The 23,243-nt window shown below is 56.1% G+C and overlaps 1 protein-coding gene across 2 annotated transcripts in view; it reads left to right on the top strand.

Moving 5' to 3' along the window:
* Window positions 1-11,295, top strand: part of NUP214 (nucleoporin 214) — a 72,424-nt gene extending 61,129 nt beyond the window's left edge. The window contains exons 32-38 of one of the 2 annotated variants that reach the window (XM_087823012.1): window positions 3,267-3,425; window positions 5,316-5,432; window positions 7,402-7,417; window positions 7,607-7,786; window positions 9,759-9,898; window positions 10,602-10,626; window positions 11,057-11,295. In XM_087823012.1, the coding sequence (XP_087679138.1) occupies window positions 3,267-3,425; window positions 5,316-5,432; window positions 7,402-7,417; window positions 7,607-7,786; window positions 9,759-9,898; window positions 10,602-10,626; window positions 11,057-11,090 (671 nt within the window). In that variant the 3' untranslated portion in view covers window positions 11,091-11,295. The remainder of the gene's footprint in view (window positions 1-3,266; window positions 3,426-5,315; window positions 5,433-7,401; window positions 7,418-7,606; window positions 7,787-9,758; window positions 9,899-10,601; window positions 10,627-11,056) is intronic. The other variant, XM_016196610.2, reaches the window with a different exon arrangement.
* Window positions 11,296-23,243: the final 11,948 nt, after the last annotated feature.

Below are 23,243 nucleotides of genomic sequence, written 5' to 3'. Positions count from 1 at the left end.
AGCCAGAGTTTATCTGGGTGTCTCCTGAGCTCTGCTCCACCATGTTGCCTCCTTAGATTTTCCTGGCCTCCCCGGTGTGCGTATGTGGCAGCCCCATGTTCGTCCTCATGACGTCACACATTCCCCCTGCAGGCACATATCTGAGCACAAATTGAGCAGCCCGCAGTTCCCTCTGTGACATTTAGGGCCAGCCCTGAGGGGAGCTGGAACTACGCAATGACCGGGGAAAAAAGCTGCAAGTGCCGCAGGCAGAGGCTCACTCTGTAAAGGCTGCTTCCGTCTTCCGCAGAGGCACTGTCAAGACCCTGTAACCCCTGGGTCATTTAGATCAGGCACCACAGTGACCTGTTGCCTGCAAGGACCGCCTGCCTCCCAAGCCTTGTCTGAAGACACGGGCTGGAACCTTCCTCAGCACATTTCCTCCCACCCAGGCGCTTGAAAGACACGTGTGTGAGGATGGAAAAGCTCTTTGATGAGAATCTTTGGGGCTCACAAGGCTCCCTCTTCAACTTTTTTTTAAGAAAATGTCCTGAAAGGTGTCCTGGGTAGGTGCCTCTTGAGAATCCCTTTCTCAGCACTTGCCGAGCCCTCCTTTGGGGACTTGAGACCTGCAGAGTGGCACGGGACCTGGTCTCTGCGGTGATAGTATTCTTGCCAAAGGAAAGGCCAGCGAGGGTCGGTGTGCCGGCAGGGCGGGGCCCGAGCAGGCGCCAGCTTCACCTGCACTGTCCCCAGAGGAGGTCGTCGGAGACCAGTTTTCTTACTGGCAGGAATCTTCTACAGTGAAACATTGTCCCAACAACCAAGAGATTCTCTTCTTTACCACATTTCTGAGAACTAGAGACCATTATTTAGGAGCCATAGGGGACACCAAGAAGCGCGTTTACCACAGAAACAAGCAGACCTCTCTTTCTGCCAGTTTCAGAGCAGCGTAAATAGCTCCTGAAACAATTCCGTGTGCTGGGCTCCTTGAGAGACTGCAAACAACAGCTCCTAAGACTCGAATGCTTTAATTCTCCTGATCTTCGCAGGGTGGGAAGGATTTAGTGTGCTGCAGCTGACATGCTCTGTGTTTTATTACATCGAGGACGATGGGACGTGGGAGGAGGAAGAGTTAGAGGCAGAGGAAGCGGTGTTTCCTGAGGACCTAGCTTGTGCCTGACAAGGTCTCCACGCTCACGCGGCGGCTCTGCGTGGCCACAGCTGCCGTCCCACTTCCTGTGTGCGGGACGGGCCCAGCGGGCTCAGTCCTTGCCCAGCGACGGCTCTGCATGGCCACAGCTGCTGTCCCACTTCCTGTGTGCGGGACAGGCCCAGTGGGCTCAGTCCTTGCCCAGCATCACGCTGTGAGGTACTGAGTCAGGTCTGAAAGCAAAACTCCTGCTTGTTCCATTACTATGTGCTGTGAACGTCTTAAAGACAAAGGATTCTTAAGGGATAGCCCTGCCGGTTTTCTCAGTGGTTAGAGCATTGGGCTGTGGACTGAACGGTCCTGGGTTCGATTCCGGCCAAGAGCACGTACCTCGCTTGCAGGCTCGATCCCCGGTCCTGGTTGGGGTGCAGGAGGCAATCGATCGATGTGTCTCTTGCATCGGTGTTCCTCTCTCTCCCTTCCGCGCTCTCTGAAAAGCAGTGGAAAAATACCCTCGGGGATTAAAAAGAGCCTAAAGGAGCCAGAGGCTCCCCAAGTGGTCTCTAGCCTCGGGAGTGTAAGTCTTCCCACTCTGTCCCAGTAAGTCATGTCCCCTCTGTATTTTTTATTTCTCCAAGAGGAGGTATAGTTTAGGGCTAAAACTTTTATGTGAATTTGTTTGTTTACTCTTTGCAATTTTACATAATGAGCACTGAGTCAGAAAATTGCAGCCCGCAGTTCTTGAACTGCCAAGGGAGAGGAATGGCTGAGAAGCCTAAGTGGACTGCCATCGAAGGGGTCAGAGGTGCCCTCCCACCAGCTCATCAAGGGAAAGCTCAGACTGTTCAGGGCACTCCCCCAGGAGACAGACAGTCCTATGTGCCCTACAGGAGGGTTAACCTCTCCCGCTGTCGGGCCTGGCACACTCACAGCCAAGCTCTCAAACTGTCAGCAGTAGTTTCAGAGAGCAGGTGACTGTGTTGCTCTGTTATTGGTGCCTGGGAATTTGAGGCAGTCGTGTCCCTGGGGAGAGGGTGTTCACTTCCTTACGACTGAAGTATTAACAGCCGCATCTCGTGGGTGGGATCGGCAGCATGGGGGCCTTGGATTGACAGGTTATTGGTGGCCCACCTCTTTAGACAGCTTGACGTTGAGAGTGAGTGGCTCCTCTCCACCCCTCCCCCCGTCACCTTCACCGTGAGCGCCTGGCTGGGGAAGCCTGGCCCTGTGCAGGTGTTTGTACTTCTCACTGGGGCATAGAGTCAGCTCTCCTTTCCCCACACGGCGCTTACCCTTTCAGCCTCCTGTCTGGGCCTCTGTCTGGGCACCGACCCCATTTCAGGATGGCTTCTCTCTGCCTTCTCTGCATACAAGCCCATTTTAATGAAACAGGTCCACACGGTGGGGAAATGATCAGGTGCTTATCACCATCTTGGTTTTAGCAGTTGGTTTCCTTTCACTGTTGGAGCAGTTCAGTGTGTATTTGAAGGAGTGATCCACTAGGTACCCATCTGAGAGGTCAGGAGCTTCATTGAACCTCTAGAAGGGGGAAATCAGACTGAAGTCTTGCTGGCCTCCTTTCCATTCTCAGAACGTCCCTGGCTCCTGTCAGATCACAGCTAGGAACCCCGTGGTGTTTGTCTGCCGATCTCTGAGCAGACCAGGCAGCAGCCAGCATGCCAGACTTGACTATGACTGTAAAAGCAGAGACCGGAGCCACTGTGCTTGGTGTGGATTTGCTCTGATGTTACTCTGTCTGGTTTGACACAATCTGAAGCCGGTCTTAGGAGGAGATGGGTGGAAACAGCCCCATTCTTCGGAAAAAGCAGTGTGGCGTGACTCACCGTGGGCCCCCGTCAGTGGACATGCGGACGCCTTTGGGAATGCAGTTGAGTTTCTGTAGAATTGCTTGGGAAATCCCGAGCCTGGACACCAAAGTGCCTGAATACTGTCCTTACGGACACATGCAAATCGAAGAAGGTGTCCCTTGCTCTCCAGCTCAGCTCCCTGAATCCTCAACTCCCTTGTCACTCACTCCCTCTCCCAGAACACCCAGCTGAGGTCCTCTGTTCTGAGAAGCACTTAGGACATTTCTCTTTCTCTGGTCTCCCTCACCCGACTTTCATCTCTTCAGATACCTCTAACCTGTTTGGAAACAGCGGGGCCAAGACATTTGGTGGCTTCACCAGCTCGTCATTTGGAGAGCAGAAGCCTGCTGGCACCTTCAGCTCTGGAGGAGGAAGTGTGGCATCCCAAGGCTTCGGGTTCTCCACTCCAAACAAAACAGGTACTGGCGTCCTTTCGGCTGTTGTTTTTATACGTGTGTTCATGGATGCGTAGATATCTGGAAGGAGGGAGATCTCTGTGGGGTGGTTCTCAAGGGAGCAGGATCAGAGCATGAAGTGACTCTCCCCCCACACACACTTCATGTTTATTGAACACCTGCTATGTTCCTCACACAGTTCCAGGTCTCCTGAGACATGTTAAATAGTACGGAATGCATATTCCGTAGCCCTCAAGAACTTACAGTCTCCTGAGGGAAGAAAAGGTTGTAAGTCTTTAGCAGTTGCAGAACAACCAGAGTAAGGGGTCATGTGAGAAAGTAATAACTGAGACAAACGAGAAAGCCGCCTGGGCCACACCTTTGCTTGGGTGCCCATGGCTGTCCCAGGCCAGACAGACTGTTTAATTTCTTTTGTCTGCATCATTTTGCCTTCTTTCCCGAGTCATTTGTTTTTGCTTTTAATTGAGTATAGTAAACAGATATATTAGATATATATGTGCATATGTAATATCCAAGTATTCACCCATGTCAGTATACCACTCAGTTCTCACCGTTGGAAACACCCACCTAATCAAGAAAAAAGAACATTACTGGCCCTAGTGCTTATCCTAGCATTACTTTTAAAGTATGCATTTATGATCTGACTTTTTATAATGATGCATTACATTTAGAATTAAAATTTTTAAAGAATGTTGTATTTTTATTAGACACAAAAACATACTTCACTTCTGCCTGCTGCCTCTCTGTCCTGTTTCTGTCTCTGGGATCCTCAGGGCTCTGCCTTCCCGCCCCTGCTGCACGGACGGTGTGTGAAAGGATTTTTTATAAGGCGCAGGGCAGAGGGGGAATGTTTGCTGAGAAAGCGAGTCCTTCAAACCGGCTCCCATGGGTGAGCAGCAGGATTCTCCCTGGCTGGGGTGTGCAGGAGACTGAAACTCCCCGAGCGCCAGGGACAGGATCCCACCTGCGGGCCAGATGCGTGAGCATCTGGAGTCCACTTCTTAGAGCCCAGTTGCTGTGGTTTCCAAATGTCTGAGCTCCTTTCCTCAGATGTCACTCAGTGGGCTACTCTCCGGTTGCCAGTTTTTTATAACCTTTTCCTAGAATTTAAAATGGACAAGAAATGAGCTTTGCCATTTATTTTGCCCCAACCTTCCTGCCAGTAAGTGATGTAAAATAAAAGAGCTACAGCTCTCGTTTCTCATTAACAAGGCAAATAATATTTGACTAAGAAACTTTAGTTCATTCATTGTCAAGACTGTTTTTAAGGAACTTGATGCTATTTTTTTTGACTTGTGCGTTTTTCTTATATGTTGTCCCTTATCCTGGGATCAGGTCCCGAGTGATGGAGAATCAGATGCTTTTAATTTTTCAATCTTAAAGAAAATGTACCTCCCTTCAGGTGTATTTTTTCTATTTGAGTTTTTGCCCCCATGAAACAACCTAGTCTGAGAACTCGAACAGGGAAAGCTGCCTGGCAAATACATGAGGCAAATGAACTAGCAACTGAAAGGGTGGAAGCGGGTGGGGGAAAGCCACCCTCCTGAGAACTAAGGCGGCAGGAGAAAAAGGAGGGGGCAGCCTGGGAGTGAGCGTGCTCCCGCCTCCCCGCTGGGGTCCCCCCTCCGCTCTGTGGCAGTGGGAGAGGGAAGGGGGACAGGTAACACTTAGATGGTGGGTGCTCTTTTGAGTCACTTGGCCCTTGTTCCAATCCCAGCTCCACCCTCACCCCCTCTCTAGACGTAGAAAAGGGCCATGCCCGCAGGGCCTCGTGCTCACGGTGAGGTAGGGCCCCAGGTGTGTTGGGGGGTTCAAGTGACTGATACAGCACCCGGCGCGGGAGGGCCCGGGTCAGTCAGGTGCTCTAGTGCTGTTGGTTTTAGTGTGCTGTTTCTTCAGAGGAAAGGCATGAAAGTGTGGCACCTAATAAAATCGAACCACGCAAGTTGCCTGTCTCCAGAAATAAGGCCAGAGTGATCGCCCTCCTCCTGTTTCACTTAGCTGGGACCCGGGCCTGTTCGGAGCATGGGGTGGGGGGGGCGTGTGTGAGTCTATTTGTGTGGGAGTGAGTGGGGGGGAATGTGTGAGAGTATATGTGTGTGGGAGTGAGTGTGAGAATGTTTGTGTGGGAGTGTGAGTGGGGGGGAGTGTGAGAGTATGAGTATTTGTGTGGGAGCGAGTGGGTGAGTGTATGTGTGGGAGTGAGAGTGTGCGGGGGGAGTGTGTGAGTGTGTGTGTGAATGAATGTGGGGGGGTGAGAGTGTGCGGGGGAGTGTGTGAGTGTGTGTGTGAATGAATGTGGGGGGGTGAGAGTGTGCGGGGGAGTGTGTGAGTGTGTGTGTGTGAATGAATGTGGGGGGGTGAGAGTGTGCGGGGGGAGTGTGTGAGTGTGTGTGTGAATGAATGTGGGGGGGGAGAGTGTGCGGGGGGAGTGTGTGAGTGTGTGTGTGAATGAATGTGGGGGGGGAGAGTGTGCGGGGGAGTGTGTGAGTGTGTGTGTGTATGAATGTGGGGGGGAGTGTGAGGCCTCCTCTCCTCTGCCCCGGGTACCTTCTGTGTCGTGGCTTCTCACTTTTCACTCACCTTCCCCCCAGAAGACTAACGTGCAGCACCAGGCACCAGCTCGAGCCCGAGTGCCTAGGAAGACAGTGTAATGAGACCTGCGGTCGGTCGTGAATAATTCAGCTGCCAGCCTTTTAGCACTTTCTCTTTTCCAGTCCATTATGTCTGTGACCCAGCAGTCCCCGTTGTCATGGCCTGGGATGTCACTCGGGGTTTAAAATACAGAACGTTAGCCCAGCATGAGCCGCAGCAAGCAGTGTCCCGGCTGTGCAGGCCCTGCGGACGGCCCTGCAGAATAACCCACCGTGAAATAAGCTCCCTGGGACCGCGGCTGCCCACCCTCCCCCTGCGCAGGTGGCGCGGGCTGGGTCCCGCTCCTGATGAGCCGCCTGGCCAACTCTACCTTCGCTTTCTGAAGGAGGCGAGAGAACATCTTGGTCCCCTCATGCTGGTCGCGCCTTGCTCGCACCTCAGCCGCCTTCGTTCCCTTTAGCATGTAGCTCCTAGGCCAACACTCATCTTGAGAAATGCTCCGCCTTAGAGCACGTTTCTTACACGATTTTGTTCATTTCATTCAACAGACTCCGAGGGTCTCTGCTGGTAGCCTAGAGTGACTTGAACAGTGTCTCAAGGTTTGGGGACCCTCTTCAGGAGCAGAGGGGCAGTCAGGGAAGGACGGTCATCTTCCAGCCCGCTGGGCATCTCAGGCAGGCAGAGCCGGCTGCTTGGGCACACCTGACCCTTTCTGTGCGGTGGCTGCCCTGCCAGCCTGCGTTCACCTGAGCAGTAGGGCCGGGAGCCTGCGAGGAGCCTTGGACTCGCAGCTGGTGACCGCTTTGCTCACGTGTACAGCAGCCTTCCTCCAGAGAAGAAACCCGTGTGCTTTTTTATTGAGGAGTAGTGTCTGACCGCAGGGAGAAAGCATTTTTAAAAATTCTTCGGGACAGAGAGAGAGAAAAAGACTGTGGTGAGAGACGGGAGAGCCGTTAGTTTAAATAAATAAAACGCCCCTGGCTGGGCGCCAGCGCCGAGCGGCTCCCCATCCCGCTGTAACCCAGTTCACAGGCTCTCCCCGAGGGGGCTTGGCGCTTCCCATGTGCTGTGGGTTCCCGCGCATCCTGGTGCCCTGCCTGTGGGGTGGTAATAATAGGCGCCTGTCGTCTTTGACAGCTGGGCAGGAAGTGGAGTTTTTGAGGATGATTTTACAGTGAGGAGTCTCAAAACAGTGCGGCCGGCCCGGGAAGGGACCGAAATGCCCCAAGTTGGCCCTGGGTGGCGACCTGATCTGATAAGACTGGAGCTGATGGGCCCAGCTTACCTCTGGGAGGGACCGGGGACCCCACAGACAAATATGGGGCCTGTGAGGTTCCTAGAATTCCGAGGGGCTCTCCCGAGGGGACCCCCGGCTCTGCCCAAATGGGAGGGGGCAGCTTGGTGGCTGTGTGCTTTGGATTTAATTCGCATGCTGCTGATGTGGGGTTGTTGCCCTTCATTAAGTTTTTCGGGTTTGGATTTCTAACGTGTTTTCCCTTTTTTTCTTCCTCCTCTGACTTGGTTTCTCACTACTCATTCTCTCTCTCCCTGTCTCCTCCTCTCTTCCTCCCTGTTTCTGTTTGTTTGCCTCTGTTTTGCTCAGGTGGCTTCGGTGCTGCTCCAGTGTTTGGCAGCCCTCCTACTTTTGGGGGATCCCCTGGGTTTGGAGGGGTGCCAGCATTCGGTTCAGCCCCAGCCTTTACAAGCCCTCTGGGCTCGACGGGAGGCAAAGTGTTCGGAGAGGGTACTGCAGCTGCCAGCGCAGGAGGATTCGGGTAAGCCCCTGGGGAGGGGAGTGCTGGGGCCTGGTACTTTGGGTTTGAAAAGGGGGTTCTTGCGTTTTCCCTGCTCTTGACTATAAGCTGAGTGCCCCCACATAGAATCTGCAAACAGTGGCTCCAGGATTCCTCTACTCCTGGAGGAAGGCTCATTTCTTCCAAGCCAGACTCTGGCGAGTACATAAGGGGACGGCAACCGGGTCACCGTCCTGCTGTGTAGGATACTGGTCAGCAGACCCCTGTTCTCCTTCTGGGCTAATTGGTTAAAGGAAGAAAAACAGTCCTGCCGTGGCTCCTTTACAACCAAGATTGCCCCTCGTGTGGTCATTTCTGCCAGGAAATTCTGATTGAGCAGCTTTCCCCAGATTCTTTCCTCTTGGGTTGTTGTGCGTTAGACCATTGTCCCTGAGCAAGCCACTCCTGTGTCCCCTCCTCCATGCCCAACCCCGGAGAGAGTATTCAGGCCCCGGTCCCTGGGCTGGCATCCACACAAGACGCTAACTGGGCCCTGTACAATTGAGAGTCTCATTGACCACTCAGCTCTCAAAGCTGCTCTTACGGCCGTGTGCACACCTTCTCTTCAAAACGCCATGCTAGGCTGCAGAAATTCAGTCTGGTTGCCAGAACCCCAAGGAAAAAGTAGCTTTCACTGTACCATAAAATCCCAATAAAACATGTGGTCATTACGCCAGAGTGCCTCTTTCAGCGAGGTGCCGAGTCTGAAGGGGCTGTCTTTTAGGCCACCTGCCCTCAGCACTGGCTCAGGACATGGAAGCCAGAAGTGGGGGGATTGTCAGGCCACCGGGGATGAGTCTGTGGTGATGTCATCTCTACCTTGGAAATAAACTATGTTCTTACTCCTGCCCTCTCTCCACCAAAGAACCTGGTGCAGAATGTTGGCAAGTTTCAGGGAAAGTGAGCCAGTCTGTGTGTTGCTTCTCAGGTTTCACAAAGAGACTAATGGGTCCTTTAAGTTTCCCCCAGGAAACCCCAACAATGTAAGCTAAGGACAGCTTTTAACTGACTGACTTTCACCAGTGTTCTGGGCAGGTTCCGGTGACCCAAGCTCTCCCCTGTCCACCCACACAGAGCCCTGCAGCCCTGAGCTCTCCCCTGTCCACCAGCACAGGGCCCTGCAGCCCCAAGCTCTCCCCTTTCTACCAGCACAGGGCCCTACAGCCCCGAGCTCTCGGTCCACCAGCACAGGGCCCTGCAGCCGCTGGAGGCTTGTGCTGACTGGGAATCTTGAGCGCTTGTTGGCTTATTTGAAACCAGCTGTTTTCTTTGATACTTAGCAAAGTACCATGTCCTGCCTTGGATAGCCCTCCCACAGGACACCCAGCTGTCTGCTTAGGTCCTATTGGTGGAACAGAGCTAATGAGGACCAGCTCAAGATTCCAGTGTGAATCTGTTTAGGTCCCTGGTCTCTGACTCCACAGACATCCAAGGAGTCCCCAGTGTTGTTTGTGAGAGGCCCACGGTGGGAGTGGAATTGAGCAGGCCCTGCAGGACCATGCGGGGAAACGGCAACAAGGATAGGTTCACGCTGGCCTTGCGTGTAGACGACACCTCACCTCAGTGTGAGAAGTAGACGGTCAGGGTCCAGAGAGCAGATGAATAAATGGGGCAGGAGTGTTGATAAGAGAGAGATGCTGAAATGGTGGAATAAAACTGAAGAATTATTGGGGGACAGAAAGAGCAAAAAAATGTAGCACTGCTTAATTTCTAGGCGACCTAGAGTGTCCAGACGTTGGACCGAGGTGGCACCCTGGACAAGCTGGAGTCCACGTTGTCCGGTCCTTTTTCTTCTCAGCTGGGGTGGTCTGCTCTGGGCTCTGGCTGCTGGTTCAAACCAAGCCCGTCCCCTCAGTCGTGTGCGTCATACAGCCTAAGACGAGGGAGGCCGCCTGAGGCTCTCGGGCCATAGGGGCAGCCTGGCCCCGCTGACCCGCTGGTTTCTCACCCCCAGGTTCGGAAGCAGCAGCAGCACCACGTCCTTCGGCACCCTCGCCAGTCAGAACGCACCCACCTTCGGGTCGCTGTCCCAGCAGACCCCAGGGTTCGGGACCCAGAGCGGGGGGTTTTCCGGCTTTGGATCAGGCACCGGAGGTAGGCAGACAGCCCCTCACAGAGGCTCCTCCTTCCTCTTCCCCTCCCTCGTCGAAGGAATGATGTTTACCAGGCTGTTCAGTGCCCTATTTTAGAGGCTGAAAGTGCTTGAGAACAGTATGTCTTTAGATTTTAATTAGACTTGTAACACTGTGCCATTTTTTACCAAAATTTCTCAGGACTTGAGAACACACAATAATCGTCATCTTACTCATCTTGGTTTAAAAATCCAAGCCAGCAAACCAAAACTAAGACATAGAGCCCTCCCGTAGAGACTTCAGGCTCTGCTCCTCAGGTAGCCGCGCTTCTGGTTTGTTTTTGTCTTTGCGGCACACTGAGGCTCAGAGGTTGGGCCTCGTTACTGTTGTACAAATGAGGACAAACACCACGGGGCCAGCTTGCCCAAAGGTCCAGGCGCGAGCAGCAGATCCAGGCCTAGAAGCCCAGGGCCTGCTTGTCTGGCCTCAGGGAGAGGAGGAAGCAAGTGGGTGGGAAAGGAGAAGAACTTCCCTAGTGAAATGGGTCCGTGTGGTCGGGAGGGCTGAGCGTGAGGGGCCGGACCAGACTCTGCCTGCCCCGGCGGGGGAGGAGGGGAGCCCTTGGGAAGCTGTTTCATGGGGAATGGAGGGAGGGGCTTGGCCTGGGGCCCGCCTTCGTCCTTCAAGTGTCTGTGTTGTAACTTCACCCTTTTCATCTTTTCCAGGATTCAGCTTTGGTTCATCCAACTCGTGAGTATCCCCAATTTTGAGTCATTAAATGGGGTTGAAGAGTGTGTGGTGTGTGGAAATACTGGACTACTAATTTTGGCTCTGTTTGTACGTTCTTCCTGTTTTAAAAGCTGTCCTGGAAGCTTGGGGGCTCTGCAGCGGGTGTGGGGTTCTGGATTTGCGCGTCTCGGCAGGGATGTGGCGGGAGGGCCCGGGCCCTCCAGGGCCCGCCTTCTCCAGGGCCAAGCACAAGAGGGAGGGGCCTTCCGATCAGCAGAGACGGGAAGGCGGGACCCAGATCCTTTCCACTGGCTTCAGCCATGAGCCTTGTTATTGACCGTCAGTGTTCACGTGTAGAGTTGCTTGACGGTGACACTCGAGCCTGACCCGGAGCACAGGCGGCTGCGAGCCGGAAGCTGAAGCTGACCTGCCTCCCGGCGCTTCCTTGCAGGTCTGTCCAGGGCTTTGGTGGCTGGAGAAGCTGAGTGGGTGTCGGTGCTCCTTTCGGTTCCTGTGACCAGCTGCGTCCTCAGCTCCTTGTCACCGAGAAGCACGGAAGCAGCCCTGTAAAGTGGACGTTCTTGTAGCGCGCCCAGAGGCAGAAACAGAACTCGCAGATGCTCTTGGTTTTTATTTCATGTTGGTTGTTCCCCCTCCACCCCTATTAAACTGGTTCATTTGCGTACAGAATGTAAGTGGGTTTTTCACGTCACAGCCGAGGACAGAGGTCTCCTCGCTTCTGCGGCTCTGAGGAACCGGCGCAGCCTCTCCTGGGCCAGCAGACGTCTCCAGGGGCGAGCACGGTGTCGGCGCACAGCCTCCCGCCTCCCGTCCGCTCAGGCCAGGCGCTCCGCAGAGGGGGAGGCCCCCTCGTCCCCTTTCTGAGGCAGTAACTCCTGCCCCCTTTTGTGTCATTGTTGCTGTTGGATATCAGGCCCTTTAGTGCCAGCTTTGGTTGGGTGGCAGGGAAGAAATTCGCACAGGTGTCAGCAGAGTCTCAGAGGGGCTGTAGCTGTGGCATTGGTGACCATACCTGGCCCACTGTCTGCTAACCACAGTGCAGATAACGCCCGGGTAGACCCAGGAGTCAGGGAGATGCTGCTGCTTCCCCGCACCACACTGAAGCGTTGGCGAGGCTGGCGAGAGGTTGGAATCTGTCTTACTGAGGTGCCTGTCGTGCCATATTTCACGTCTGGGCACATTATTTCTTAGGCTGGCGATTTGACAGGTGCTGACGAACGAGGGCTGCCTCGCATCCAGAATAGGTGGGATCTGTTACCTGCCTGGCCCCCATAGGCCCGCACTCCGGCCAGTCCATTAGCAGGGGATGTTGGAAAAGGAGCTTGTTTACTTTCTCCCACTGGGAAGTATGTTGAAATGTTTTACAGTGTCTGTGTGGGCCTCACCGAGGCCCCTGTGCTGCATCCTGGCTGCCGGTTGTGCCCATCGCAGCCGCAGTCCTGTGGGCTTCGATCCCAGGACTGGAACTGGGTGTAGAGTCAGTGGCTTTTCCCGCTCATCTGCACAGGAGTGTCTCATGCAGCACCCCTGTGTTTCCGGAGCCCTGCTCGGAATGTGGGGTGTATGAGAAGAGTGTGGTCTATCCGCACATCCATGAACTCAAGCATCTGCCTCTTTAGCAAGTGTGGACTTCAGGAGTCCATCGTGTGCCTTTGTTGGTCCTTGTGGAACTGCAGAGCCTGTCTCCACCTGTTCTCCACAAGGCCTTACAGCCGTGGAGCAGGGGACAGTCCCTGAGACACACACAGCCAAGCATGGGCTGCTCCTGTCACCTAGAGCTGCTTAGTCTATACACAAGGGCCATCTTGAGACAGAGGAACTCAAATTTTGATGGGAAAGCTCATGACGGAGGCCTTGTTTGCCAGGGAGCAACGTGACTAGTGACTTGTGCCTGGCGTGTCATCCTGTAGACTGTCATGCAGACTGAGCCGTCTCCTGCCCGTCTCTTTTCCCCAGAGGCTTGTTTTTATAAATAGAAGCTGGTTCCACCTAAACCCTTGACCTCAAATTCTCTGCCTTAATCCCCCATTGAGGTGGCACGTGGCATCTCCATGAGGCCATATCAGCTGTGCAAGGCCAGATAACGCCCACCATGCAGTCGGGCGGCAGCGAGGAATGCGGTGCTGGCGTGTGAGCCCCACTCCTCTCCTTTTTTGGGGCCGATTACACTGGTAGGTGGCCAGGGTCATCTCAGAGTGTGGCCAGCATGCAGCCCCTGAAACCCAAGCTCCCTGATGTGTGCGCAGTGGCTCCAGCCTGGCCAGGGAGAAGCCCATGGGGTATGAGCCCTTCCCAGTGGGGTGGGCAGAGTGGCAGGACTGGGGAGAGTGAGGGTCAAGTCCCAGTGAGAAGGGACCACAGCTGCTGAGGGGGCTGCGGCCGCCCCACACCCCCAGCTCGTAGCAGCAGCTGCAGTGGTAGGCGGCAGGCACAGTTGGCGTCTTCCGTGGCTCCCGTGTAGCTCAGGAAAGGCAGGAAGGAAGGGGAGGCAGCTTAGTGAGCAGGGTCCTGTTTTGCTTGGCTTTTCCAGATGTAGACGTGTGTCTACAATCAGTGCTTCCAGTGGCAGCGGAGGGACAGGGTTTCCCAGGGACAGGAAGAACTCACGTGGTACCATGGGCGGGTTTGTGCCCCCTGCGTCCTGGTGCACCTGATGGCGGTCCCTGTGGCATCGCCCGCCCAGCCCGGGACTGCCTGCTGCTGGACTTCAGTTTTGCCTCTGTCTCAGCCGCGAGAGAAGTTCTAGGTGGGAGTCTCGGGGGGCGTGGTCCGTGCCCCTGCCCTGGGCCCCGCCCCTCATGAGCGCTCAGACCAGAACCAGGCGCTGGGCCTCCAGCCCGGAGGCCCTTCCCTCGGGTGACATGCGGCTGGAGCATAGTCCTGCAGGCGGCGTGAGGATGAGGGATGCACGCAGAGCCCCTGCCGCCGTGTAGGTCCTCGCCTTGCGGGGCGTTGCCCCATGTCCGGAGTGAACGGCCACGGTGGCGAGGGCGTCACTGATGCTCTCGCTCGGGCGTGCTCAGTTTTAGGTTCTGAGTCGGCAGAGCTGGGCTGGGCCCTCGAATCTGTTTTCGATCAGCTTTCTGGGTGATTCCAGTGCAGGTGGTCCCTGACTGCATCTTGAGAAAGCCTTTGACCGCAGTGGCTGTGACTGTTACCCCAGCACCTGAAAGAGAGTCCGACTCCATGGACATACTTATTTTGCCGCTAACCCTGGGTAAGGGATTTCCTGAAATTGTTAATGACAGACACCAAGTTTCATTTCAGCTGCTCTTTGGGTACCTTTTCAAAGAAATACATGAGAGCACAGGCGGCCACCTCCTTCCCTCAGCCAGCCTCCGAACGCCGCCTCCGGTCAGCCGCTCGTCCTTTGTGACAAAATACCGTGGGGGGGGGGGGGTCTGCGTCCTGCCGTCCTGCCGAGCTTGGCCCCCAGTCTTCCTTTTTCTCCCACGTTTCGTTGGCTCGTGGGCGCCCGTCCCCAGTGTCTCGGGACGGCTGGCACCTCTAAGAGTTCACTGGTTCTTACCCTCCTCCTTCCTGCTGAGCCGAAGGCGGGGCCGGGGTCCCTCCCTCCTGTTCTCCCCCCATTTGTCTGTTCCTTCGTCACTCATGTGGACAGAGGAATCGGCCTGAGATTGTTTTACCCCTAAACCCCGGCCGTCCTCACAGAGCTTCCTGTGGGAAGTTTATTCTGAGCCAAAACCAAAGGGCTCCCTGGTCACGTGAGTTGGGGAAAGAACAGACGGAACAAAAGTTAAAAGCTCTTCATTGAAGACTCTGGAGTCTTTAATTTCCCTGTGTGCTTGTAAATCAATAACCCGAAGCAGGCAGCCGTTTCCAAATTGTCCCGACCTCGAGCCTCTGCTGGCGCCGGCTCCTGGGAGCGCGTGCCGGGGGCAGCCCCTCGGGCCGCTCGCTTCCTGCGGGTTTCTGACGCGGGCCTCCCCGCGCGGCCGGCCCTTGAGCGCCGTGGGTGTGAACGCGCCATCCACGGGGCTTTCAGTGGACCGCGCAGTTCACGCTGTGTAAGCTCAGGCGAATTTCTTATTCTCGGCTGGGAACCTGCGTGTCTGGAGGGCGGACTTCAGCTACGGCGGCTGGTCGGCACCCCGACCCCCGCGTTGTTCAATCGCCCAGTTCGATTATACGATTGTAATGTTGTGATAACTCACTGGTGACCCTTCGTGCCAGACACTGCCTGTCCTAAGTGTTCACAGACATTTTCACATCCGGCCTACGAGCCAGTTCCCGTAACCCAGGTCTTCAGGTGAGAAGGTGAGGCTGAGAGAGGGGCAGTTTGCTGAGTCTTGAGCCAGCCATTGGTGGAGCCAGGAGCCCGGGCCATGCCACCCCCACCCCCCAAGATAGTCATTCGTTTTAGAAGAAATACTTGGCCGCTTGCGCCTGGGGCACCGCTGAGCCCCTAACCACACAGCTGCCCTGTCTGCCCTGTGAAAACGCGCTGACCTTGGTCGTGGGCCACAGCAGACCTTCCGCCTGTCCTGTAGCTGTTTGCCCCCTCCTGCTGGCTCCGGCCTCGTCCGTGGTCATCGTCTGTCTAAACCACAGCCCTGGGAGGGAGGGGCAGGGGCTGAGCGTGTGGCCCGCACCGTGCGCGGGCCGGAGCTGCCGGCTTTCCGGGAAGGGGTCGGATCCTGGAGGAAGCAGCTGGCTCCGCGCCCTCAGTGTCTGATCCCCTCCTTCCTCCGCTTGTCTTCCGGGGCCTGGCGCTGAGGTTTCCCAGGAGGTCCGGCCGCAGACCCACTGCGCCATTGTTCAGCCCCTCTGCTTATAAATAGAACCCGTCCATCCCACAGCCCTGGCTGGAGATTCTCCACATTGTTTTCAGCCCTGCACCACCAGCTGCCAAGAGAGAGGCTTTGTGCGGGAGGGGCCAGCAGGAGCCGGGCAGCGTGGGGCGGGCGGTGGAGCTCCCCTCCCCTCGCAGCGTCCCTCCAGCACTGTCCAGGGGCCCTCTCCTTGGTGCCGGGATGCAGAGGCTGAAGGGCTTCCCACCCCTCGAGGCTGCGACAGGCGCGCCCAGACTCAGCCTCCCTCCAGGGGACCCTCACCACGGCCTGCAGATCCCGCGTCCAGTCCCTCCTGCCTCTCCTGCCCCTCTTCTAACCTCACCCTCCAGTCCCTAGGCGCTTGCTCTGTCCCTCCGGTGACCCACCCCCTCCAACCGCAGGCCAGGCCTGTCCAGCCTGGGCCTCACCCAGTGCTCCCTCGGGTGCCCCTGCTCGTCCCGCAGCCTCTAAACCACTCACGTGCCCGCCGCCTCCCCAGGCTGCCTGCTCTGCTGCGGGCCCCTGCCTCGCAGTCGGTTATTCATGGGATTGGTGGTTGGCTTGTTCATCTCGTCTGCGCCTCCCCCGCCCAGCGGGCAACTCCATGAGGACAGGGACCACGTCGGCCTTCACTCCCCTCAGCCCCTGGCGGCGCCAGGACAGCAAGAGGCAGGAGCGTGGAATAAATGCCCCCCTAGAATGACTTCTTCAGAAGCCAGACCCCAGCAGGAGATGGCAAGGGGCGGGGTAGGGTGGTTACAGAAGGTTCAAGGGCTTGGAGCCAGCCCATCACATCAGGGCCACACAGCAAGGCCAGCGTCAGCCAGGCCCAGGGGCTGGCCCTTGTGACCTCGCGACATGGGCCTCCGGCTCTCACCTGCCTAGGGAAGTGCTAGCTTGCGGCCGGAGCCACTGTCTGTGGCTCACAGTGGGCAGCGAACACAGACTGGACGCAGACCTAGGGACAAGGCTGTCCTCCAACACTTACCGGCTGGAACAATCATGCCACCTGACCCGAGCTAAAACGGGACGATGCCACAGCTCACAGGGCAGGTATGCCCAGGGCGCAGGATAGTGGCTGGCACAGCCGCAGCCAGCTCACAGGTGACTTCCCTGGCTGCACAAAGAGGAACCAGAGCTGTAGCAGCTTAGTCCACGCGGACAGGAGCCCGTGCCCACTGCCCTGAGGACACACCCACAGTATTGTCACCCAGTGCCAGAGCTGAGCAGCAGCACTCAGTTCAGGGCCAGGACCCCCAGAGGAGGGGCAGGGCCTCAGGCTGGAAGATGTGGCCCAGGAGGGTGCAGGACGCCCCAGGGAGAGGACCAACTGCATCCCCTGTCCTGTCTACAGGTTCCTATCCCTGCAGGCGAGAAGAGAACAGCCAGTGCCTGGCTCGCACCCCTTGCCAACCTCACCGTCCCCAGCTCTCCAGCTGGCCGAGAAGGTCCGGAGGGAGGGAGTGGGGAAGCAGGGAGGGCTGGCGTGCCGAATTTTGAGTCGCTGGCTGCAGCGAGAGAAGGGGCCCTGTGAGCTGACGGAACAGCATAATTGTCACCAGCCAGTATTGTCAGCATTTAGAATTCTCAAGTCTGGAATGTTTGCTTTTCAGTTTCATTCTTCATGTTTTAGGGAACCATGCTTTAGGGAACCATGCTTTAGGGAACCGTATTTTAGGGAACCAGCATGTGCCCCAGTATGGGGAAGTGAAACTTAAAATCAAGTTGCAAGGCTCTCCACGTGCTTCGACAGCACAGCCTGAAGCCTCCAGCGGGCCCTCCTGTCCGGGGCCCACGGGGCCAAGCTCTGCTTACCTAGTGGCAATGGTCGCTCTGAGCTGAATCCAGGCCTGGCTCTTCCTCCCCACCCAGGCTGCAGGCATCTGACTGGCTGGCCCCTGGCTCTTGTCTGTAGGGTCTTCGTTTTTCTTTTTGAGCCTTCTGGAAATAAACATCATCTCTGAGACGTCGCAGCCGCGTGGTACTCAGACTCTACTGTGTGGGGGCCAGCACCCCAGATGGTAGGAGCAGTGTCACCGTCCAAAAGCATTTATCAACATGTCGTACTTACTGCCTGTGGCTCCCCCGCCAGTCCACCGTGGCCACAGCCTGCGCCTTATGCTTGCTCCTGATGGGCCGGGGTCTGGCTGTTCCAGCCACGTGCTGCTCGCACAGGCCCTTTCCCCACCGCACATGTTGCTGGCTGTAAGCTGCACGTTCAGGGGGGCAACACCGGCTGGTGCAGGAATCAAAGAAGCCCAGCGTTTTAGGGCTGAAGGAAGACCCAAGGAAGGGAAGAAAGTGACTCAGCCCATCAAATTGTTTATTGGTGAAGACCATGGATGTGCCTGGACTTGGGTCCCATCCTAGCTGTGTGAGCTCAGGCAAGTCACTTAACCTCTCTGAGCCTATTGTGTGTATAAAAAGGGTTCGCAATGGTACTACATTCATCTAGCTCTGTTGGGGGTTAAATGAGATAGTGTATATGAAGCCAGTATTGTCATCATCACTTACCAGAATGAGAACAGAATGCTAAGATTCTCATTCCTGACCCATCTTTCTTTTACTGCACAGAGTGACCCTTGCGCTCATTAGTATATGGTTGTAATCGAGCAGCTACAACGAGTGTGTTGCAAGATCTGGGTCATGTGCTCTGTTAGCTGTTTAAACTCCAAAGCAAATGAGATAGCTGCCCAGAGGTAAAATCTTTCTCAGAGCATTACAGCTTAAAAGATATGCCTGATGGGTCAGTCGGCCTATGCAGTCAATGTTCCGTGGTCAAGATTATCTACAGCCAGCTTGTGATAAATATTTTATCTTCACACATTCAGCCGTGCCATAAAAACTGATTATTGATAGATGTGATAAGCAGAAAATCAGTAAGAACACTCCACCAACTCAGACCTAATTGACATTTATAGAACACTCCACCCTGCATAGTGGAACATATGTTCTTTTCAATTGTACACAGATACCAAAGTGGGCCATATTCTAAGTCATAAAACAGCCTCAATAAATTTGAAAATCAAGTCAGACAAAATATGGAAAAAAATCAAGTCAGACCACAATGGAATTAAATTAGAAATCAATCACAGAAAGCTATCTGGAAAATCCCCAAGTATTTGGAAGCTAACTAACACATTTCTGTACAACTCAGGATTCAAAGAAGATTTTAAAAAGAAATTGGAAAATATGTTTTTAACTGAACAAAAAATTAAGACAACCACTCAGAACTTTGTGCTGTTAAAGCAGCACCTAGAGGAAAATGTATAGCACTAAAATGCCTACATTTAAAAAAGAAAGCTAGCTAAGAAGGTAGAAAAAGGAAAGGAATGAAACCTAAGACAGGAGAAAGGAAATAGTGAAGATCGGAGCAGAAACGAATGAAACCAAAAACTGAGAAAATCAGTTAAAGCAATAAACCTCTAGATGGACCAATCAGTAAAAATAAAAAGACAAATTACCAGTGTCGGGAATGAGGAAGGACATCGCTACAGATTCTTCAGGAGTTAAAAAGACAATTAAAATACGACGAATATCTTTATGCCAATAAATTCAGCAACTTAAATAGACAAAGCCCCTGGAAAACACAAACTATCAAAACTCATGAAAACTAGATAACCTGAATAGCCCTATAGCTATTAAAGAAATTAAATTTACCCTGAGACAGCACACTGAGTGAAAGGGATGCGGGTGCCTGCCGCCACGTGGGGAGCCCTGAGACAGCGCGCTGAGCGAGAGAAGCTGGAAACAGCAGGTCTGTGATCCCACTCCCAGAAACTCCAGGCGAGGGGCCTCCTAGAGACAGAAAGCAGCTTGGTGGTTGCTGAGGGCTGGGGTGTTGACGGGTACAGGGGATTTTCCTTTAGGGGGAGGGTTGAGATGGCAATATCCCCAAATTGACCGTGGTGATGGCTGCACAGCTGTGAATTTACTGGGACCCAGAGACTTGTATACCCTGGGTGGGTGAGTTGTGTGGCATGTGGCCTGTATCTCAGTAAAGCTATGAAAAATAAACACCCTTGTCCGACTGGCTGGCTGGCACTCGGCGTGTGTTTGTTGATGCTGCGAGTCCTAGATAACCGGGCCGTCGTCTGGACGTCACAGTGGCTTCAGGCCTTACGGAGAGAGAGGAGTCTCTGGTCTGACAGAAACGCCGGCCCAGCGCCCTCACTCTCAGCCCCGCGTGCGTGTTTAACGCCGGGCACAGCCCCTGCCCTTTGCAGGGTCTGACGGGCGGGCGGGCTGGGCGTGCGTGTCCTGGCTTGCGGGTCAGGGAACTGCAGTGTGCGCGGTCAGGCGGCCAGCCCAGCCTCGCTCCACAAGGCAAGTGGCAGCCGAGAATAGCTCAGGGCTTCTGACTGCGCCCGGGCTGTAAACACCCGGCCGCGCCACCCCGGCTGCCGGCTTAGAAGGGACCATAAATATGAATCGAGGCGCAGGCCGGTGGAGGGACTGGCCCCGTCTCACTTCACTCACAGGGATGGGGGGCCGGCAGCCTCCAGGCCCCATGCCTGTCGCGTGGGTTTGCCCGTCTGGACACGGGCACAGGGATGGAGCGCGTTTGCTCAGACAGCGTTTTCTCGCGTTCACTGGTTTCCGTCGGCCTGTGCCGGCAGGGCCGGGAGGGCTCTCGCGCTTCATGCTGGGGCCTTCTGCCTGCAGGCAGCTGGGAGGATCGGGGTGTGGAGGGGCCGGGTGGCGTTGTGGAGGCAGCAGTGACAGAGCAGAGTCAGGAGGTGGCTGTTGGAAAGCCCAGCCCTGCAGCTTCCCAGCTGAGTGACCTTTAGCGAGTCCTCCGACCTCTCGGAGGGCCTGTTTCCTTCCCTGTGAAAAGGGAAGCGTGCCGCTCGGCGTGACGGATGGCCGCCGGAAGGCGCCGTGGCCCTGCCAGGCGCGCTCTTCGCAGGACTCTGTTGTTTGGTGACTTGGGGGGGCCATGTTTGAATAGTGTGGGTGCACAGTGCCTGTTGCTACCTCCGCAGTTGCCTTCATCAAATGCTCAGACCTCAGGTGGGCAGGAAACAGTTTCTGTGGGGCCACCCAGGCATGAGAGACGGTGACAGAAAGAGCCCCCGGGCTGCCGGCAAGGTCCGAGGGCTTGGGAGTGCCACCGGCGTCACCTTTCTGCTCTTCCCAATAAACTGTCACCTTCTTGGACCAAAAGGGATTTCCTGTGGCCTCAGAAGCTAACCTACAGTGAGTGTGCCCAGGGCAGCGGTTGGGCTCTACGCACTGACTTTAGAGGTGGGCGCAGGCTGTGGCTGGGCTCAGGGTGCACCTGCTCCTCCCAGACGTCCTGGGGCAGGTGGGCCGCCCTCCCCTCCCCCCATAGCAGGCTCTCCCAGGCCCGGGCTCCTGCGACAGCTGGCTGGAGTCTGGTGTCTGTTTCGTCCCAGTCTGGGGCTTCTAAATTTAACCTGCTATCAGCTTGAGAGGCTGCAGGGCTTCCACTGTGACTGGATGCCCCTTGGAATCCTCTGCACTCGTAACCCCTGCCCTGCATGGGCCCCTCCCACCCCAATGTCACCCCCGCACGCAGCTGCTGTCCTCACACCCTTGCTCAGCTGTGTGGAGGTCGTGGCTGCGTGAAGGTCGGGTGCCCGAGCCACTTGGCTCTCTCCTGCTCTGACCCAGCTCAGCTCTCTCCTGCCCTGGGCTAGGCCTGCACCGGTTCTCTGCTCACACGCGTGCACATGCGTGCGTGTACACACCCCCCCACGGTCTCTCGCAGGCAGAGCTCAGGAGCCGACTCCACAGCCAGAAGCCAAACCGCCACATGCACTGCACCACCCAGGAGCCATCTGGGTGGAGGGCGGCCAGCGGGGCCTGTTATGCAATTTCCTGCTGCGGTGTCTCGGCCCGGGAGGCAGGATGCAGAGCGCGGCTGGGTTCCTGCCGCATGGGAAACCCGGCGGAGAGCCCCATCCCGGCCCGGGCGGGATGGGCAGTGCCCAGAGGCCCCCGCCTGCCCCCGCAGCCCAGCCTGCGGTCTGCAGCTGACCGGCAACCCCTCCCCAGAGGGAATGAGCCCAACTCGCTGTGGGCAACAGAACTGCCTGGGCACACAGCAGGCTTCCGGGGCTAGGGCGGGAGAGAGGTATTTCCTGCCCCAGGAGCCCAGGATGGAGGGAGCCAGAGGCTCAGCGCCTGCCGAATAACAGTCACCGGTACTGAGCATCAGATGGACGGACGCTCCGCAGTGTTTGGGCTCCAAGGCCCGGGTTCAAATCCTGGATCTGCCTCTTCCCAGATGCGCAGCCTTGGGCTGCATCTCCCGTTCCGCTCTCCCTCAGTCTCCGCATCTGTGAAATGGGGATCCTGAGGGTTCAGTGAATTAACACCTGGACACTGAGAACGGTGTGTTCCCACCACATCAGCTGGGGGGGGGGGCAGCTACCCGGAGAACGAGGTGTCCCCCACAAAAGCAGGGCTCCGTGTCTCGCCCAAACTCACACAAATGACCTTGAGTAGCGCCCCACGGACCTCCAGAGGAGGCACCAACAGGGTGGCCGGCCTCCTCCTGGGGTCTCCCTGAGCCCTGAGCACCAAGACCCACAGGATCCCACAGCCGTTCACTCCCCCAGCCGTCAACCCCACAATGAACCTCCACCCCAGAAACATCCAGACTCTGGCCAGACCTACTTTAAAATTACACTTTATTTCTCTCTGTGAATATTTTTGTTTTTTTAAAAGTTCATTTTACATTTTCTTCGAGAGTCTTGTGCCTCCTGATAAGTGCACGGGTTAGTTTTCACAGTACTCTCCACGACCAAGGATGGTCCTATTGCTGGGCAAGTGTGTCCACACGGGGGGAAGGGGGGGCACCAGAGGGATTGGGACCCTGGCCAGGAGCCTGAGGCCTGTGCTCCTGAAAGGAGGGAAGAGGCGGAGGGACCAGACCCAGGCTAAGTCCAGCGTCCTTGGCTGGCCCTGCAGCCTCTCAGAGTCTTCAGAAAGGCCAGATGAGCAGAGAGGGGCCTGGGGGGGGAAGGTGAGCTGGGGGCAGGCATGCAGCTGGCCCGGGTGGAGGCAGCGGAGCCTGTCCTTCCCCTCCAAGCGGGCACAGCACTGACCCGCCGGAGGCTTGCTCCCATTCACAAAGTCCGAGCTGGGGGGACTCTGCCCCCAAACAGCTCAAGACCCCCCTGTACTTTCCTGCTTCCACCCTCTGCCCCAGTAAGAACCCCTCCGCTGTGAGCCAGCATCCTGACCCCCCGCCAGGGCCCATTCTCTGTTGTAGTGCAAGAAAGACCTGAGTGCAGAGAAGGGCCCTCCACCAGGAGGCCAGGGCTTGTCCCATCACCCCATTCCCTCCTGGCCCACCCCACGGGGGAGCTGGGGCCCACGGCTCCCCGGACTTTAGGGTGGCAGGCAGGGCTCCTACACACACGGGGACCCGGAGGCCTCCATGGGGAAAGTCCTGGGCCTGACGGGTCCCCAAGCACCAAGCTGTCTGCAGTCCAGTTGTCCCAAGATAGCTGTGGGCCTGTCAGGAGCAGGGCTGGGGGGGCAAGGGGGACTGGACGTTAAGCACCCCTAAATAAATACAATACCACGAGGATAACGGAGCAGAGCAAGGATTAGGTGCTGTCACTGGGACTCCTTCAAGTGGCTCATGTGCAGCAGAATGGATTGTTTTTCTCACTGGACGGTTTTCTGTGCTTATTACTAGTTTGAATGCGGGGCCAGGGCGATGTAGCTGTGGGTTTGGCAAGCTTGGAGGAAGGGGGCTTCAGGGGGGTGGCCCCCCCAGCTCCTGCCAACAGCCTTCAAGGCAGACATGGCTAAGGAAGCTTGGCGTTGCTCAGGACCCAGTCCCAG

This window comes from Miniopterus natalensis, chromosome 12 (genome assembly GCF_054644295.1).
Source record: "Miniopterus natalensis isolate mMinNat1 chromosome 12, mMinNat1.hap1, whole genome shotgun sequence".
NCBI classification, from domain to species: Eukaryota; Metazoa; Chordata; class Mammalia; order Chiroptera; family Miniopteridae; genus Miniopterus; species Miniopterus natalensis.
Note: the sequence above shows the minus strand (reverse complement) of the source record. Positions and strands in the feature narration are given on the sequence as shown.